Here is a 14,531-nt window from a genome sequence, read left to right on the forward strand (position 1 = left end):
AAATTAAACAATACTCCCTTGATATCCCATCAATGAAAAGATCAAAGGGGATATTTAAACTTTTTTTTTAAAAATGCAAGGCAAGTATGACATGAAAATCTATGGGACAGCAGAAGTAACAAGAAAGAAGTTTGTAACAGTTAAGCACCTACATTTAGCAAAATCGGGTTTCAAGTAAACAACTTAATGAGGCAAGTGAAAACCAGAGAAGAGCTGAACAGTAGTAGAAAAGAAATGTTAGCTACCGTCTTAAATCTCCCACCATTCTTACCCAGCATAGCAGTGGAAGCCTTTAGATCCTCAGGACTGAGACGTAAGTCAGAAAGGAAGGGATGATGAAATGACCGTTTTCAAACAGCATGACTTTAGGTAGAGGAAGAAACCTAGTCACCACCGAACCTGTTAGAAGCAGCAAGTGGATTCAGATAGATTGCAGACCAGCAGACAACGATGAGTTATGTTTGCACACAACAATAACAAGAAAGAAATCGAGGAAGCACTGTTCACTACAAATAAAATCCCTACAGACAAATTTTACCAAAGGGCGGATGTATCTACAACTGCCAACCTGGTAAAAGGAATTGACCACAGCTTCTCAAAATTGTAATCCCAGTTCTTGGGAAACAGAGACAAGTGGATCTTTGTGAGTTCTAGGCCAGCTTAGTCTACATATTGAATTCCCCGTGGCAAGGCTATAGACATTCAAAACAAAATGGGGGAAAAAAAAAATCTGAGCCCAAACCAGCAAGCCAGAAGCATTATGATACTTCACTTCAGAGCCTTACTGCAGACTGCGGACCCAGACAGGATGGTAGTCCTCGACTCCAGACCGTGCTAGAGCCTAGAGCTAGGGTGTCCAAACAGAACCAGTCTGCTTGCTAGTCAGCCCAGTGGAATACAGACCAAGAAGTAAATCCTGTTTACAGCCAACTAACCTTTGACAAAAGTGACAAGAGTCTCTTCAAAAAATGGTGCCCAGAAAATGGTAACATTTTCATAAGCCCCTGGAGCCCCATCTCACTAAAAGAAAAAAAGTATGCCATTAAGCCAAGCTTCTAGAAAACAACAGGTGGGGTGCTTCAGGGCGTTAATCTTGACAACATATTTTTTTAGTAGAATCCCCAAAGCATAGTCAATAAATAACATCGGAAAATAAGAATACATCAAACTTTAAAAAAAAAAAAAAAAACAACAACTTGATACAGCCAACAGTGAAGAAGCACTCTACAGAATGGGAGGAGATAATTGTGCATTATGCGACAGGGAAATAATTTCCAGACTATAAAATTCAAGCAACAGGTGGGGGGGATGGGTAAAACCAGTTACATGTCTGAGTGTCATTAGTCACATGGGAAATGGAAATCAAAACCACAGGGGAATGTCTCTCGCTCCAGTTAAATGACTGTTTATCACGCACACTCTTGGTTATGGAGAAAGTGGAAGCCTTATCACTGCTAGGATTGCAAAGTAGTATAGCCATAACAGGAGGCAAGATGGAGGTTCCTCAGAAATGAGAGCAGAAGCTACTGCATCGTCCGACAGTGCCACTAGTAGCCATGGGAACCGAGACTGGTGTATTGAGGAGGTATCTGCACTCAAGGTTGTCACAGCTCTGTTTACAGCAGCCAAACTCTGGAATCAACCTGTCCTCGGATAAGGAGAGAAAACGTAGCCTGTATGAACAGGAGACTAGACCACTTTCCCACTGCTGAGGCAGTAACGTTTAGTCAACAATGCCCCCTTCCCAGTGCTTCCTTCCCTGACCTCCCGTACTGTTCTGACTTCTCATACGGCACTGAGTGCTTTGGGGAGCCCTTCCCAGCCCCCCAGCGCCTCCCCCCAGTCTGTCTCCTGGTTTGTCCTCTTCAGGATTCTGCCTTGTGAACTCGGGCTGCCATAATGCTTTAGTTCTCCCAGGGGCGCCCTCGGCCGGGGGAAACTATCAGGTTCCCTTCACCCCAACCTAGAAACATCCTTCAGGCAGTTCAGTCAGGGCCGTCAAAGCTCGCCTAAGTTTATTTCTGCTTTAAGGAGTCATTGTCTTCCCCATCCTGAGAGCCACGGGTGTGTTCATTTCAGCTCTGTGTTTTATTTGATTCAGGAGAGCAGGCAAATATGGTCCCCGAAGACTGGCTTGACCCATTCTTTTGTTCTTTTTGTTTTATTTTCTGATGTTTTGTTAATAAAAGGAACATATATTCGGGCTTTTGTTACAGGAAAGTGAAAGCCGTAAAGATTCCTTTTTCACTCAGTTTCAAAGCTGTATGAGGTGGAAGTGAATTTTCTGAAAGGGCTAGATGGACTTTTCAGCGGGTTAAATCAGATTTATAATTAAAATAGGTACGCTTTGAGCTTTATAAGAAATAAACAGCCAAGGCGAGAATGGCGATTCAGATGGCAGGGATAGCTGCCCAAGTTACAGAACTTTCCAACTTGACTTCACGCTGGCACCCTGAAGCATAAAATGATCTCCATCCCCAGCCTTCAGCCTTGAGGGCTGCCGACCTTATTCCTTTGGTCACTTGGTAACCAGGCCCCTACGTGCGTAAGAAAGAGATGAAAAAGGCCGAGTAGGAAATTCAGATTCATTTCTGCATTGCCCTGGAGCTTCGACAAGAGAGGTTGATTCATCTTGAAAGTGAATCTCAAAACACGCGTGTGGAGCCGAGCACGGTTGGGTTGCCTTTGCTGTTGGACCCTAACGGAGCATTAGAATGCTAGGGCCTGTTCTAACTCGGGTTGAAGAACATCTTGCCCCACTTTGATTGCCCTTAGAATAATTTTAGGTACATATGGATTCACTCTCATTTTATAGTTAGCTACTTTTCTTTTCCCAGTACATGGAAAGAAATTAAGATTTAAGATAGCTCATTAACTTTTCTTTAAATAGGGTAACTCCACTTCAATTTTAAGTTCAAAGCCATCTCTCTCTTTTTTAGTTTATTTATTTTTGTTTTATATGCAATGATGTTTTGCCTGCATGAATGCCTGTTTGGGGGTGTCAGGTCCCCCGAAACTAGAGTTACGGACAGTTGTGAGCTACCACGTGGAGACGGAACCTGAGTTCTCTGGAGAAGCAGCCAGTGCTCCTAACCACTGAGCCATCTCTCCAGGCCCCTGGAAGCATCCCTTAAAGAGATGACCCAAGGTTATAGCTGTAGAGCGGCACTCCATTTCTCTGTCTCTCCCTCTAGATGAAGAACTGTTGGACGTCTCTGCATCCATCTTACCGGATTTGAAGAAGGAAGCATACGGCCAGATCCGAGTGTGTGCAAAAGAGAGGCTGGTGCGGTACGGTTCCTTTGACACGGTTCACATGTCTGAGAAGATACAGAGAAAAGTGAGCTCAGAGCCCAGCAGCCCACAGGGAGAAAGACAAGGTAACTGCCCTTGGTTAGCCCTTGGAGTCCGTTGGTTGCCACGGAGGAATAGCCTTGGCGATATGCAGGCATTTTCAAATTATCTCTCTAGACCCACGCGACTTTTTTTTTCCAACTGCTAGCTTGACTTGCCTGAAGTCAAACAATTATTGGCTGCAAAAGACATGCTGACTTCACAGTGTGTGAGCATAGCCCCACGCCTGAAATTGATCCAGTCAGCCTTGATCAATCGGCTTGCTACGCTTGGCCTCCTTGATATATCCCAGATGTTAGTGACTTGGGCAACAAGACGTGTTTTGCTTTCTTGCTTCTTCTTAATGAGACCTGGAATCACCACCCACAGCTGACTTCTGGAGATTGCCCTTTTTGAAACAAAACCCAAACAGATTTGAGGTAGCTTTCACAATCCCTACGCTGTGAGGAATGGTCTCTGTTGTGTATATCTGCACACGGAAGGCTCCCTCTGTATTTGCTAAACTTCACGTTCCCTTCCAGGGTCAGCTTATTCCCTGGAAATTGGAAGTCTGGCAGCCATCTACAGACAGAAAGTAGAAGATAATTCGCAGTAAGTAGTCTTCAAGAACCCAGAGTGTGTTCTCTTCTATTTCTTAGTGTTAATTTTGGCCATACTGAAATCCATCCATCGCAAAATGTTTTTTTTTTTTTTAAGCCGCTCTTTTTATGAAGGACTAACACATCTTCTATGTGCCAACCCTGATGTAATATGGCACAGATGCCTGGAAATTGCCCCCTAAGTTACCGTAGCGTAAAGGAAGCAAAATGGAAGAGACCAACATGCTGAGAAGAGCTCACATGTACTAACCTTATTTTCTCCTGACCGTAGCTCGGTTATCTAACAAACACTGGGTGTTTTCCAGAAGCCGTCATATTTATTACCCTCTATAATACCAGCCCAGCAGCCTTTTCAGAGGCTGAGATATCTATCCTCATTAAAGAGGGAAGAAACAGTCCCAAGATGTTGAATAAGTGGTCCGAGTTCATACAGCTCGCATGTGACAGCTGATCGGAAACCCCCCCTGAGTTAAATGTGCGATGTGATTTTTAAGGTATCTTAGACAGTGCAGTAAAGAAGGGATGAGAGAATTTTAACAGCAGGCGTGGGAAGAAACAGACTATGCAGCAGGGCTGAGGAGAGACGCAGAATGCTAATTAGTGTAGCTGCCATTTGTCCAGACAGGATAGTTAAATGAAATATCATTAGTAAGAAGCATTTCGGAGGCGAGAGGGCATCGTGAGGATAAAGGCTATAACCACCCAGTCTGATGACCCAAGTTCAGCCCCTGGTTCCCAATAATTGCCCTCTGACCATCACACACAGGCCATGGCACCTGCACTCACACACGTGTATAAAAATAATTTTAAAAGTCTCTCAACCAAATATAAATAAAAAGGAAGCATTTGAGTAAAGGTCCAATTGGCAAAAATGTTGAAATTCAAGAGGGTTTGCATCTCCCAGACACACAATAGGAACTAATGTAGGTTCAGTGAAGAAGGTCTTCCTGGCTGAGGTTAGTAGTTAGGGTGCTGTACTGGCTGGTTGTGTGTCAACTTGACACAGCTGGAGTTATCACAGAGAGGAGCTTCAGTTGAGGAAATGCCTCCATAAGATCCAGCTGTGGGGCATTTTCTCAATTAGTGATCAAGGGGGAAAGACCCCTTGTGGGTGGGACCATCTCTGGCCTGGCAGTCTTGGTTCTATAAGAAAGCAAGGGAAGCAAGCAGGGGAAGCAAGCCAGTAAAGAACATCCCTCCATGGCCTCTGCATCAGCTCCTGCTTTCTGACCTGCTTGAGTTCCAGTCCTGACTTCCTTGGTGATGAACAGCAGTGTAGAAGTGTAAACTGAATAAACCCTTTCCTCCCCAACTTGCTTCTTGGTCATGATGTTTGTGCAGGAATAGAAACCCTGACTAAGACAAATTGGTACCAGCTGAGTGGGGTATTCCTGTGACAACCTGACCATGTTTTGGGGAGAACTGTGGAAGGATTTTGGAACTTTGGGCTTAAAGATCCAATCGTTGTTAAGAGCTCTGCGAGATGTTGTGTAGGAGCTTGGAAGATAATGTTGAGAACAGTGCAGAAGATGGAGGTCTGGCTTGTGAAATTTCAGAGGGAAAATTAAAGACTCTTTTCAGGGCCATTGCTGTTTTGATTGTGAAGATTCTGTGGATCTGGTTAGCTGGTTAGCTTCAGCTGGGGCTGAAGAATCAGCTGTGATTAACAAGATACCAGAACTACTAAAGCAAAAACTTGGCATTACTGGGACTATTGATGCTGGTTAGCTGGAGCTAAGAAATTAGTGATGATTAAAAAGAGACCAGCATCATTGAGGTGACAACTTCTGGGAAGTGTTTTTTGAGAGCACAGAGGCTGTGCTCCAGAGATAACCAAGGTTGTACCTCTTGCTACAGTGGGACTTGGTAATGTGTAAGAGTCACCCAGGTGGTACTGGTTTTGAAGGCATGAAGGGGTCACGCAGAGCAGCTCAGCACTATGAGAGGCCATAGAAGGCCATTGGTGAAGGTACAGCCTCAGTTGCAATTGATGGCCCAGGACTGAAGGGGTCATGCAAAGGACTTGAGGCTTAGCACCATGAAGAGAGCCTATGGGAGGCTATTGTTAAAGCCAAGTTACAGTGGAAGACAGCAACATTTTGGAGATGCCAGTACCATGAGATGACCACCAAGAACAGCAGCAGCAATGGAGTACAGGCAGCTGGAGCCTACAAGACAACATGTATGCTACAAAGGGCATGGCTGGAGAAGTGACCCAAGCCCTTGGAGGAGCCCAGAACATCGTGAGTTGGATCCCAGACATTGGATGGTTGGAGATTTTTCCTTTTGATTGTGACTGTGCCCTGATATTTTTCCCTCTTGAAGGAAGTTTTTTAGTGAAGCCCACATGTAAGAGACTTTGAATTTTAAAGTACTTTGTATTTTAAGAGATACTGGATATTTTAAAGGGATTGAACTTTTAATATGTAAAAACTGTGGGACTTTTAAAGGTGGGAAGCAGACACCGTCTCCCGACGGTCAGGTTGCAGAACAAAGGAGTGTGTGGTGGTTCCCATCTGCTGAGGTTCAGGTCGGAGCCCTGTCGGCTGAACACAGAAGACAGCGCACAGTGTAAGACCATGACATAGTAGTCAGAGACATCCGATGGCATCCAGAAGCAGTGAGCTTCCTGGTGGAGAGGAAGGGGTTGACGTTGCTGGCGAACATGTTAGTGGTTGATGGACTCGCTGCAGCCTGGTGACTTTCAGAGCTCAATTCCTTACCTAGGGAGACCACAGTTGGAGAGAATGACTCATCTTTGCAAAGCTGACCCTGGGTAAAGTGTGTCTGATCTGTGGCAGCCAACAGAAATCCACATCCTCTTCTTACCAGAGGTTAATCTAGTTCAACACGTGAACTAGTTAGTAATACTGAGCAAACTCAGAGAAGAATAACAAAGTTCCAAGCTGGTAGCTAAGTTTACTTCCTCATTGCCCACTCCCCATCCCGCACTGAATTCTAGGCAAACTAGACTAGCTTTCCTTTACATCAGTCTGGCCCAGACTCCCCTCTACCCATGCTCTCCCAGTGACTGGGAACCTGGCCCTTACCCATCAATCAGACCTTTGACAACTGCAGACAAGGCTCAGCTTCACATCTTTAAGACCTCTGAGCTTGGCTCAGGTTTTCCTCGGTAATAAACGGGAATGAGAGTAGCTATGACTATATAGTATTTTATGCTTCAGGGCCGAATGCTTGATACTCGATAACCAATAAGTAGCTAGGGAGGAACCAGTGTCTGGGGTCACCCAAGAGCCCCAACATCTCTTGCACATTGGCACCTCATGTCATCCCTAGCGACCCATCCAGAGTCACCCGGTCTGCCTCTGTGTGTGACAAGGGAGGACATTTGAACATCATCTAGGCAGACTTGTGTCCCTTCTGGCTTGGGAAGCTGAGGATGGGGCACTATGGCAGAGCTCAGAGACTTGATGGCATACATTGTATCTTTTTATTTCAGGGGGGAAGCCTTTGTCAGTAACACAGCAGTGCCTCCAGCAAGCATCTTGGACCCCGCCCTATCCATGGACTCCGAATACTGTGTCAAGCCTTTAGCCCAGCCGGTATTTTCTGTTGCTCAAACAGATTTGCCGGCCTTCTCTGCGCAGAATGGTCCAAGCGGACAAGTAGGTACCTCCGACGCAGAGAACTTAAAGCCAGCTCTGCTCGCGGGCCAGCCCCTGGTCTACGTGCCCTCCACCCAACTCTTCATGCTGTATGGGAGTGTGCAGGAGGGACTGTCCCCAGAGTCAAGGTCAGAGGAAGATGGTGGTGGCTCCGATGTCCCAGCTGACCTGTCAGTGACACCCTCTGCTCAGAAGCGCCTGTGTGAGGAGAGGGATCCTCAGGAGGAGGAGGACGAGCCCGCCATGAAAAGACAAAGTCAGGAATTTGAAGACAGCCCCTTATCCCTAGTTATGCCCAAGGTAAGGGAGTATGGGTGAATGCGTCTGGTGCCATCTCGTTCGCTATGAGTTTAATGAAGTCACATGCCCTCAGTCAGTCTAGTCTGGAATAGGACTACATTTTCATGTGTTCCTCACATATCTCATGAAGCACCAGACTGGCTTTCCCAAAATAATCATAAGAAAAATTTTATTTTTATTTAAAAGAAAGAAGTCACACTTATAAAAGTGCCCACCCCCACCCCCCCGAAACCACTTGGGCTCTGGAAACAGTGGGGTTCCCGAGCCAGGAATATGGATGTCTCTGGAGAACTGGGACTGGACTGGGTCAGCTCTCTTCACTGCCCAGAGATCCTGGATCCTTAGTTCCAGAACGAAAAGAACAAAAGAGACTAAAAAACAACCAGAGTGCTTTCTCACAACACTTCCTTCGGGTCTGGGTAGGCCAGGCACACGGCATGGATTACTCCAGTAATTAAGATAATAGTCCCGCAGGGCAGTGGTAGCGCACGCCTTTAATCCCAGCACTTGGGAGGCAGAGGCAGGCAGATTTCTGAGTTCGAGGCCAGCCTGGTCTACAAAGTGAGTTCCAGGACAGCCAGGGCTACACAGAGAAACCCTGTCTCGAAAAACCAAAAAAAAAAAAAAAAAAAGATAATAGTCTTACTAATTTAAAAAAAAAAAATTCTACCTTTCTCTTGCCAATTTTTTTTTTTTTCTGATTTTATATATAGCCCAGCGCTTTGGATTAGAAATGTACGGAGCCACCGGTAAGTTGGCTAACAGGAGAGATACAGGCAGGTAGAGGCATCTCTCAGAATAGCCAGAGTGGATTGTGTACGTGCGTGAAATTGTCAAAGAACTAACTTAGGGGAAAGCAAATCAAATGTTTATTTATAAACTGCAGGAGAAGAAAACCATGCAAGGCTTCACAAGCACGTGTTTCGGACACCAAGGTGGCTCTGGGCCAGCCCACATCTTTAGAACCCTAAAACAGTGGTTCCCAGACTTTCTAATGCTTCGACCCTTTAATACAGTTCCTCATGTTGTGGTGGATCATAAAATTATTCTTAATTTTGCTACTTTGTAATGGTAATTTTACTACTGTTATGAATTGTTATGTAATTTTCATAGCTATAAATTGGCCCAGAGGTCCCAATATAACTCTAGCTGAGAGACTACAGCTCCAACACTCCTTGAGGGTTACCAGCATAGAGGCTTCTCCTTCATACTCTGAATGCCATGACCAGTTGGTATTACCATAATCTCTGTCCTGTCTGTGTTTAGGCGCCATAAGCCTACACATACATACACTCCCGTTTCTCTACTGGACTTATAAATAGAATCAAAACTACTGAGCCGTTAGTCCAAATGGCACACGGCTGTTCTCTTGTCTGTGTGGTCGATAATTTAAGAAAACTCTTCCGAAACTGATGACTGGAATTTTCACTTGGTTGGCTCTTCTGCCTTCTGGTTTGATTGTCCTCAGAAACCCTCAAGTTCCACAGACCTTGCCTGTCCTGTGACCATGGGGAACGGGAGCTCTCCACCCCTGGACGACGCCTGTGTTAAGGGTCAGCTCCCTGCTGCAGAAGAAGTTACAGGAAAGGCTGCCCCAAACTGCTACGTTGCTTCTGAATGTGGAAACCTGGCAAGAAATCCAGACACTGAAAAGCCTTCCAACGAAAACGAGATCACCAAAGACCCCTCCCTGATGCAGTACCTGTATGTGCAGTCTCCCGCAGGTAAAGGGTCCCCGACGCCTTCACACTGCTCACCTCGTTGCCAGTGTCACCTGATCGGAGACGTTCCTTGATGTGTACCTGTCTCATCCCTGGCCTCCTTAAATGGAGGGTGAGACTGTAGGTCTCCATTCACCAACTACAGAGGAAATAAAATACGTGGGATAGATGGGGGGCGGGAGGGGTGTGTTTGTTCGCCCATTACACTTTATATGATGTAGAAACTGCATATTTAAAAGATACCTTCATTGATTGTTTTTTTGACTGACTCAAGCGAATCTGGCACTGGCTCAGCATGCTAGTGTGAGAGTGTGTCGGTGATTGTACACGGCCCGGCACTAAGAACAAGAGCCCCTGCCTCACAGTGGAAGATGAGGACACAGCTTTCAAAGTGTTCCTCTCATGTCCCTGGGTGTCCACGTCCACACATGAGTATGCACAGCCACAGAGAAAAAGTAAAATAAAAAGAGTCCTCCACAGGCATTGGCCACCAGGTGGTGGCAGCATACTCTTTAATCCCAGCACTTGTGAGGTAGAGGCAGGCAGACCTCTGTGAGTTCAAGGCCAGTGTTAGCTAGGGTTTAATGCTGTGAGGAGACCATATACCATATAACCATGACAACTCTTATTTAAAACATTTAATTTGGGGCTGGCTTCCAGTTTCAGAGTAAGTTTAGCCCCTTAGCATGGCCAGTAACCTAGCAGTGAGCAGGCAGCAGGAAACTGTTATACTAGGCACAGCTTGAGCATAGGAGACCTCGAAGCCCGACCCCACGGTGATACATCCTTCTTCCAACAAGGCCACACCTCCTGATGGTGCCACACCCTGTGGAAGAAGCACTCAGACACAAGACTCTATGTGGGCCAAACCTGTTCAAACCGCCATACTGGTCAACAGAGGGAGTCCCAGGGCACCCAGGACTACACAGGGAAACCCTGACTCAAAAACCAAGACCCTGCAGGGAAATGCTGACCGTGCAGTCTTAGCGCCTGTGTGATAGCTGCCCCGTCAGCTGCAGGGGCCGAGGGAGAGGTCCTCCCTCCGTCACTGATGAGCACGGACGCCACTGGAGATGTAACCGTGAGTGGAATCCTGTATTGTGATTTTTCACTCTTGTTTTCCTTCTCTTTCAGGGTTAAATGGTTTTAACATGGTTTTACCAGGCGCCCAGACTCCCCACTCCGTGGCACCCTCCCCAGCTCAGCTGCCATCCTTCGGTGTACCCTGCATGTTCCTGCAATCCCCGGGCCTGGGCCCCTTTCCAGTTCTCTATTCTCCCGCAATACCCGGACCCATTTCTTCAGCCCCAGGCACTCACCCAAACCCCGGACCCATGAACTTCGGCTTGTCCACCCTGGCATCTGCTTCTCACCTTCTCATCAGCCCGGCAGCCATGGTCAATCCAAAGCCATCCACCCTCCCCTGTGCAGACCCTCAGCTTCGCTGTCAGCCTTCACTCAACCTGAACCCTGTGATACCCGGCTCACATGGCATCGTCCACCCCGAGTCCCCCGGTTACGTGAGACATCCGGTATCGATGGTAAAGGCGGAGCAGGTGAGACCCAAGGCTCCATTGTTCCACGGTGGGGTGCGCCTACATACAGTTAGCTTTCCTCCCAGGTGCTTGACCGGTATGGAGAGGTGTTACATCCGGTTCTACCTGGTTTTCAGTGTGAACCCAGTGTTACCTCTTATTCCACAAAGCTCTGGGCTCCAAGACAGAAGTCATGCTTTCAGACAAATCTTCTCGGTGTCATCTCGCTTCCCAACAGCAGGGGGAGCCTTAAGGTTATAGGAGGTCTTCATCCTTGCTGCCTCCCTGGTGGTCATCTCTCTCCTTAGGCTGTCTGAGGAGATCGTCCCGAGCCTGGGAACTGAGGTCACACACACTCATAAAACACACACATGCAACCGGCACCCATGGAATCGGTTCTGCACTCGTCTGTGGGATTCTTTTTGTAGTTCCGTCAGTAAAAATCTGTTAAAAATTCTTTTAAGACGGTGGGTGTTCACAGTCACTAATTACAACACCCACACACACACCTCCCCCCTCCCACCCCAAAGGTTCTGTTTGGCTGAAACTCTTCAGTCAAGTTATTCAGAGCCTCTGAAGTTTGCTACATATTTAAATAATCACATTCATTTTTAGACATGGTTTGGTTTTGCAGTACTGGGAATCGAACCTAGGGCCCCACATGCTCTGCCACTGCTCTGTACCCCTTGCCTGAATGTACACTTTTTGGGAAAGTAGTGATTTTATTGAATCTTTAAGAATTTCAGACCGTGTATTTTGATTCTGTTCATTTCCTCTTCCCAACTCCTCCCAGAGCTCACCCCCTGCCTCCCCGGTCCAACGCTGCTGTTTCTCTCCGTCTTTCTAAGCCCACTCAGTCCAGTTTGTATTAGGCATGGGGCCTGCTCCAAAGTGTGCCCAGTATAGCTGGTGTCACATTAAAGAACCCTGCCTTTCTCTTTTCCTGCCCAGTCAGCTGCCAGCAGCTGCTCAGCTAGTAGTGGGACATTGTGCCCACTGCCCGTTCCTGCTGGGTTGGTTTTTGTTTTTTGGTTTTTTTTTTTTTTAATTTTTTTGAAATAAAATTATAATTACATCATTTACCATCTTCCCTTTCCTCCCTCCAACCCTTCTGGTATATACCCCCCACACACACACATTCTTAAATTCATGGCATCTATTTCTTTAATAGTTGTTACATATATGTTATATATTCCTAAGTATATATGTATTTGTGTGTGTGTGTGTGGATATACATATATATTGTACATACACACACATATATATACATATATATATAATCAATCAGTCCCTATAGTGCTACTTGTGTATATAATTTTGGGGCTGACCACGTGGTGTTGGATAAGTCAGTCTGGAAGCTCTTCCCTGGGAAAGACTATTGATTAGATTAAGACTCTCGATCTCTGTAGCCCCATAGAGCTCTGTGTCTAGTTTTGAGCCCCTGTGAGATACATCTTTGTCTGGTCTGAGTTCGCACACTTTGTGAATACTGTCACAGTACGAACATCTACCCGGTCAGTACAATGCCTTTTGATTGCTAGCTTTACGAGTACCGATCTGGGCAGTGTAGGAACCAGAGCATTAGCAGCATCCTTCTCCCTTCTATTTTGGGACACATAATGAAGATGGATGTTAGCAGAAAGGACCACAAACACACGTTTGCTTGGCATCTCCCAAAATTCCAGGATTTTCTCACGTAATCCTTCTAGCCCTGTGAGGTTGATATTCAACCCTGACAGAGATGCAGAAACCGAGGGACACCGAGGTGAAATAATTTCTCCAGTATCACAGAGCTAGTGACGGCAGAGGCCATGGCCTTGGCCTCTAGACCTCAGCCACATCTGTAACACTTGTTGGTAGGCTGTCTTTCTGTACCCGAGATACTCAGCAGTGTGCTAATGGTTGACTGAGTAGGGTAGATGAGGGGACAGGCAGCTTAGTGACACCCGGCAGGAAAAGATCCCCATCTTGGAGTGCAAAACATCATCTCCCTCTGCTTCTCCTCTGTTTAGTCCCCTGCACCGGCGACTCCCAAGAGCATCCAACGGAGACATCGGGAGACGTTCTTCAAGACTCCCGGCAGCCTCACCGATCCAGTCTTTAGAAGAAGAGAAAGGAACCAATCACGAAACACTAGCTCAGCCCAGAGGAGACTAGAAATCTCTAGCAGCGGGCCTGACTAGCCTGATGCTTCAGTGGGTGGGATGGCCTCAGTGCCTGACACTCCCTGTGTCCCAGACAAATGTCCTAAGTGGAACACAGGTCACCCCAGGTCCTCAGCTGTGTCCTTGCTCTCTCGCCCGATCCACTGTTTCTGCTAACTTCCCGATATCATGAGTCATCTATCTTCCTGGAAGTAATTATTACTAATTATGCATTTAACACCACCTAGCATCCAGGCTGTGCCCGTGGCGGTGTTGCTGCGGCATTGCCGTGTGACTGCTATGGTTTTTCTGAAGCGGGGTTGCCTAGCACTTAACCAGGGTAAGTGTCGGCGATATGCCTCTCCACCTGCCCTGAGCAAGTCTGTAGTGAGAACCGTCTCTGCAGCCTAAATACGCTACTGCTTCCTAAGGCTCCGGGAGGCCACCTTCAGTGAGGAATCCTATGGTATTATTTATTTTGTCCCTGAAGCGGGACTTTACTGCACAAAGTTTACAACATCATCCAATGTATTTTTCAGGGTATTGCGACTTGAATGTTTATACTTTTGTTGTTGTTGTTGTTGTTGTTGTTATGACTTGCCCTGCACTTATTCTACCACTTATTAATAATGTGGATAAATGTATATACACGATAAAAGTCAAGACCCAAATAACTGTGAATGCTACACCTAGCCATTAATAAACTGTGCAGACCCCTCTGGAGTTGCAGGAAGGAAAACTAAAGTCTGGGTGCCTTGTGGCTGCTCCTCCAGCAACGATGAACTATGAGGTCACACGGTTTGTTTTAAAACAAAACAAATCCTCCTGTGCTCAGTTCCATTCACTCTGTGCCCCCTGTATCCTAGTTTAAATGTTCACAGTAGAGTGCCAGGGGTGCATGCCTTCTCAAGGTCACCGTTTATAATAAGACGAATCGGTACGACAGAGCAGAACGGAGATCGTTGGAACCTGGATAAGCGTTTTGGTTGAATTGTGAAGCACAATGACAGGGAGAGAGACATAGAGCAATAGACAATTATTTTCTTTTTCTCTTATACACTTTTCCTGGTGTTCGGAGGCGAAGAGGGAGAAGGGGCATTCTGTCCATTTCCAAGGGTGTTCATTTGTACGTTCCGTGTTCCTCCCAGAAGCACAATGAGTGCGGGGATTGGCTGTCCCAACAAATAGTTCTGGAAAGTGCACGTGGCCCTTCGTGAGCCAGGTTGCTTTAGGGTCCCTGTGTTCTACACTG

The 14,531-nt window shown here is 46.5% G+C and overlaps 1 protein-coding gene across 1 annotated transcript in view; it reads left to right on the top strand.

Moving 5' to 3' along the window:
• The window catches only part of E2f7 (E2F transcription factor 7), a 39,428-nt gene extending 25,699 nt beyond the window's left edge, over positions 1–13,729 (top strand). Inside the window, exons 7-12 of the mRNA XM_021174709.3 lie at positions 3,195–3,380; positions 3,876–3,945; positions 7,414–7,879; positions 9,348–9,603; positions 10,735–11,156; positions 13,148–13,729. Coding sequence (XP_021030368.1) covers positions 3,195–3,380; positions 3,876–3,945; positions 7,414–7,879; positions 9,348–9,603; positions 10,735–11,156; positions 13,148–13,318 — 1,571 coding nt within the window. The 3' untranslated portion in view covers positions 13,319–13,729. The remainder of the gene's footprint in view (positions 1–3,194; positions 3,381–3,875; positions 3,946–7,413; positions 7,880–9,347; positions 9,604–10,734; positions 11,157–13,147) is intronic.
• The last annotated feature ends 802 nt before the right edge of the window (positions 13,730–14,531 follow it).

Source organism: Mus caroli, unplaced genomic scaffold, assembly GCF_978045245.1.
Source record: "Mus caroli unplaced genomic scaffold, Mus_caroli_1 scaffold_9, whole genome shotgun sequence".
Taxonomy (NCBI): Eukaryota; Metazoa; Chordata; class Mammalia; order Rodentia; family Muridae; genus Mus; species Mus caroli.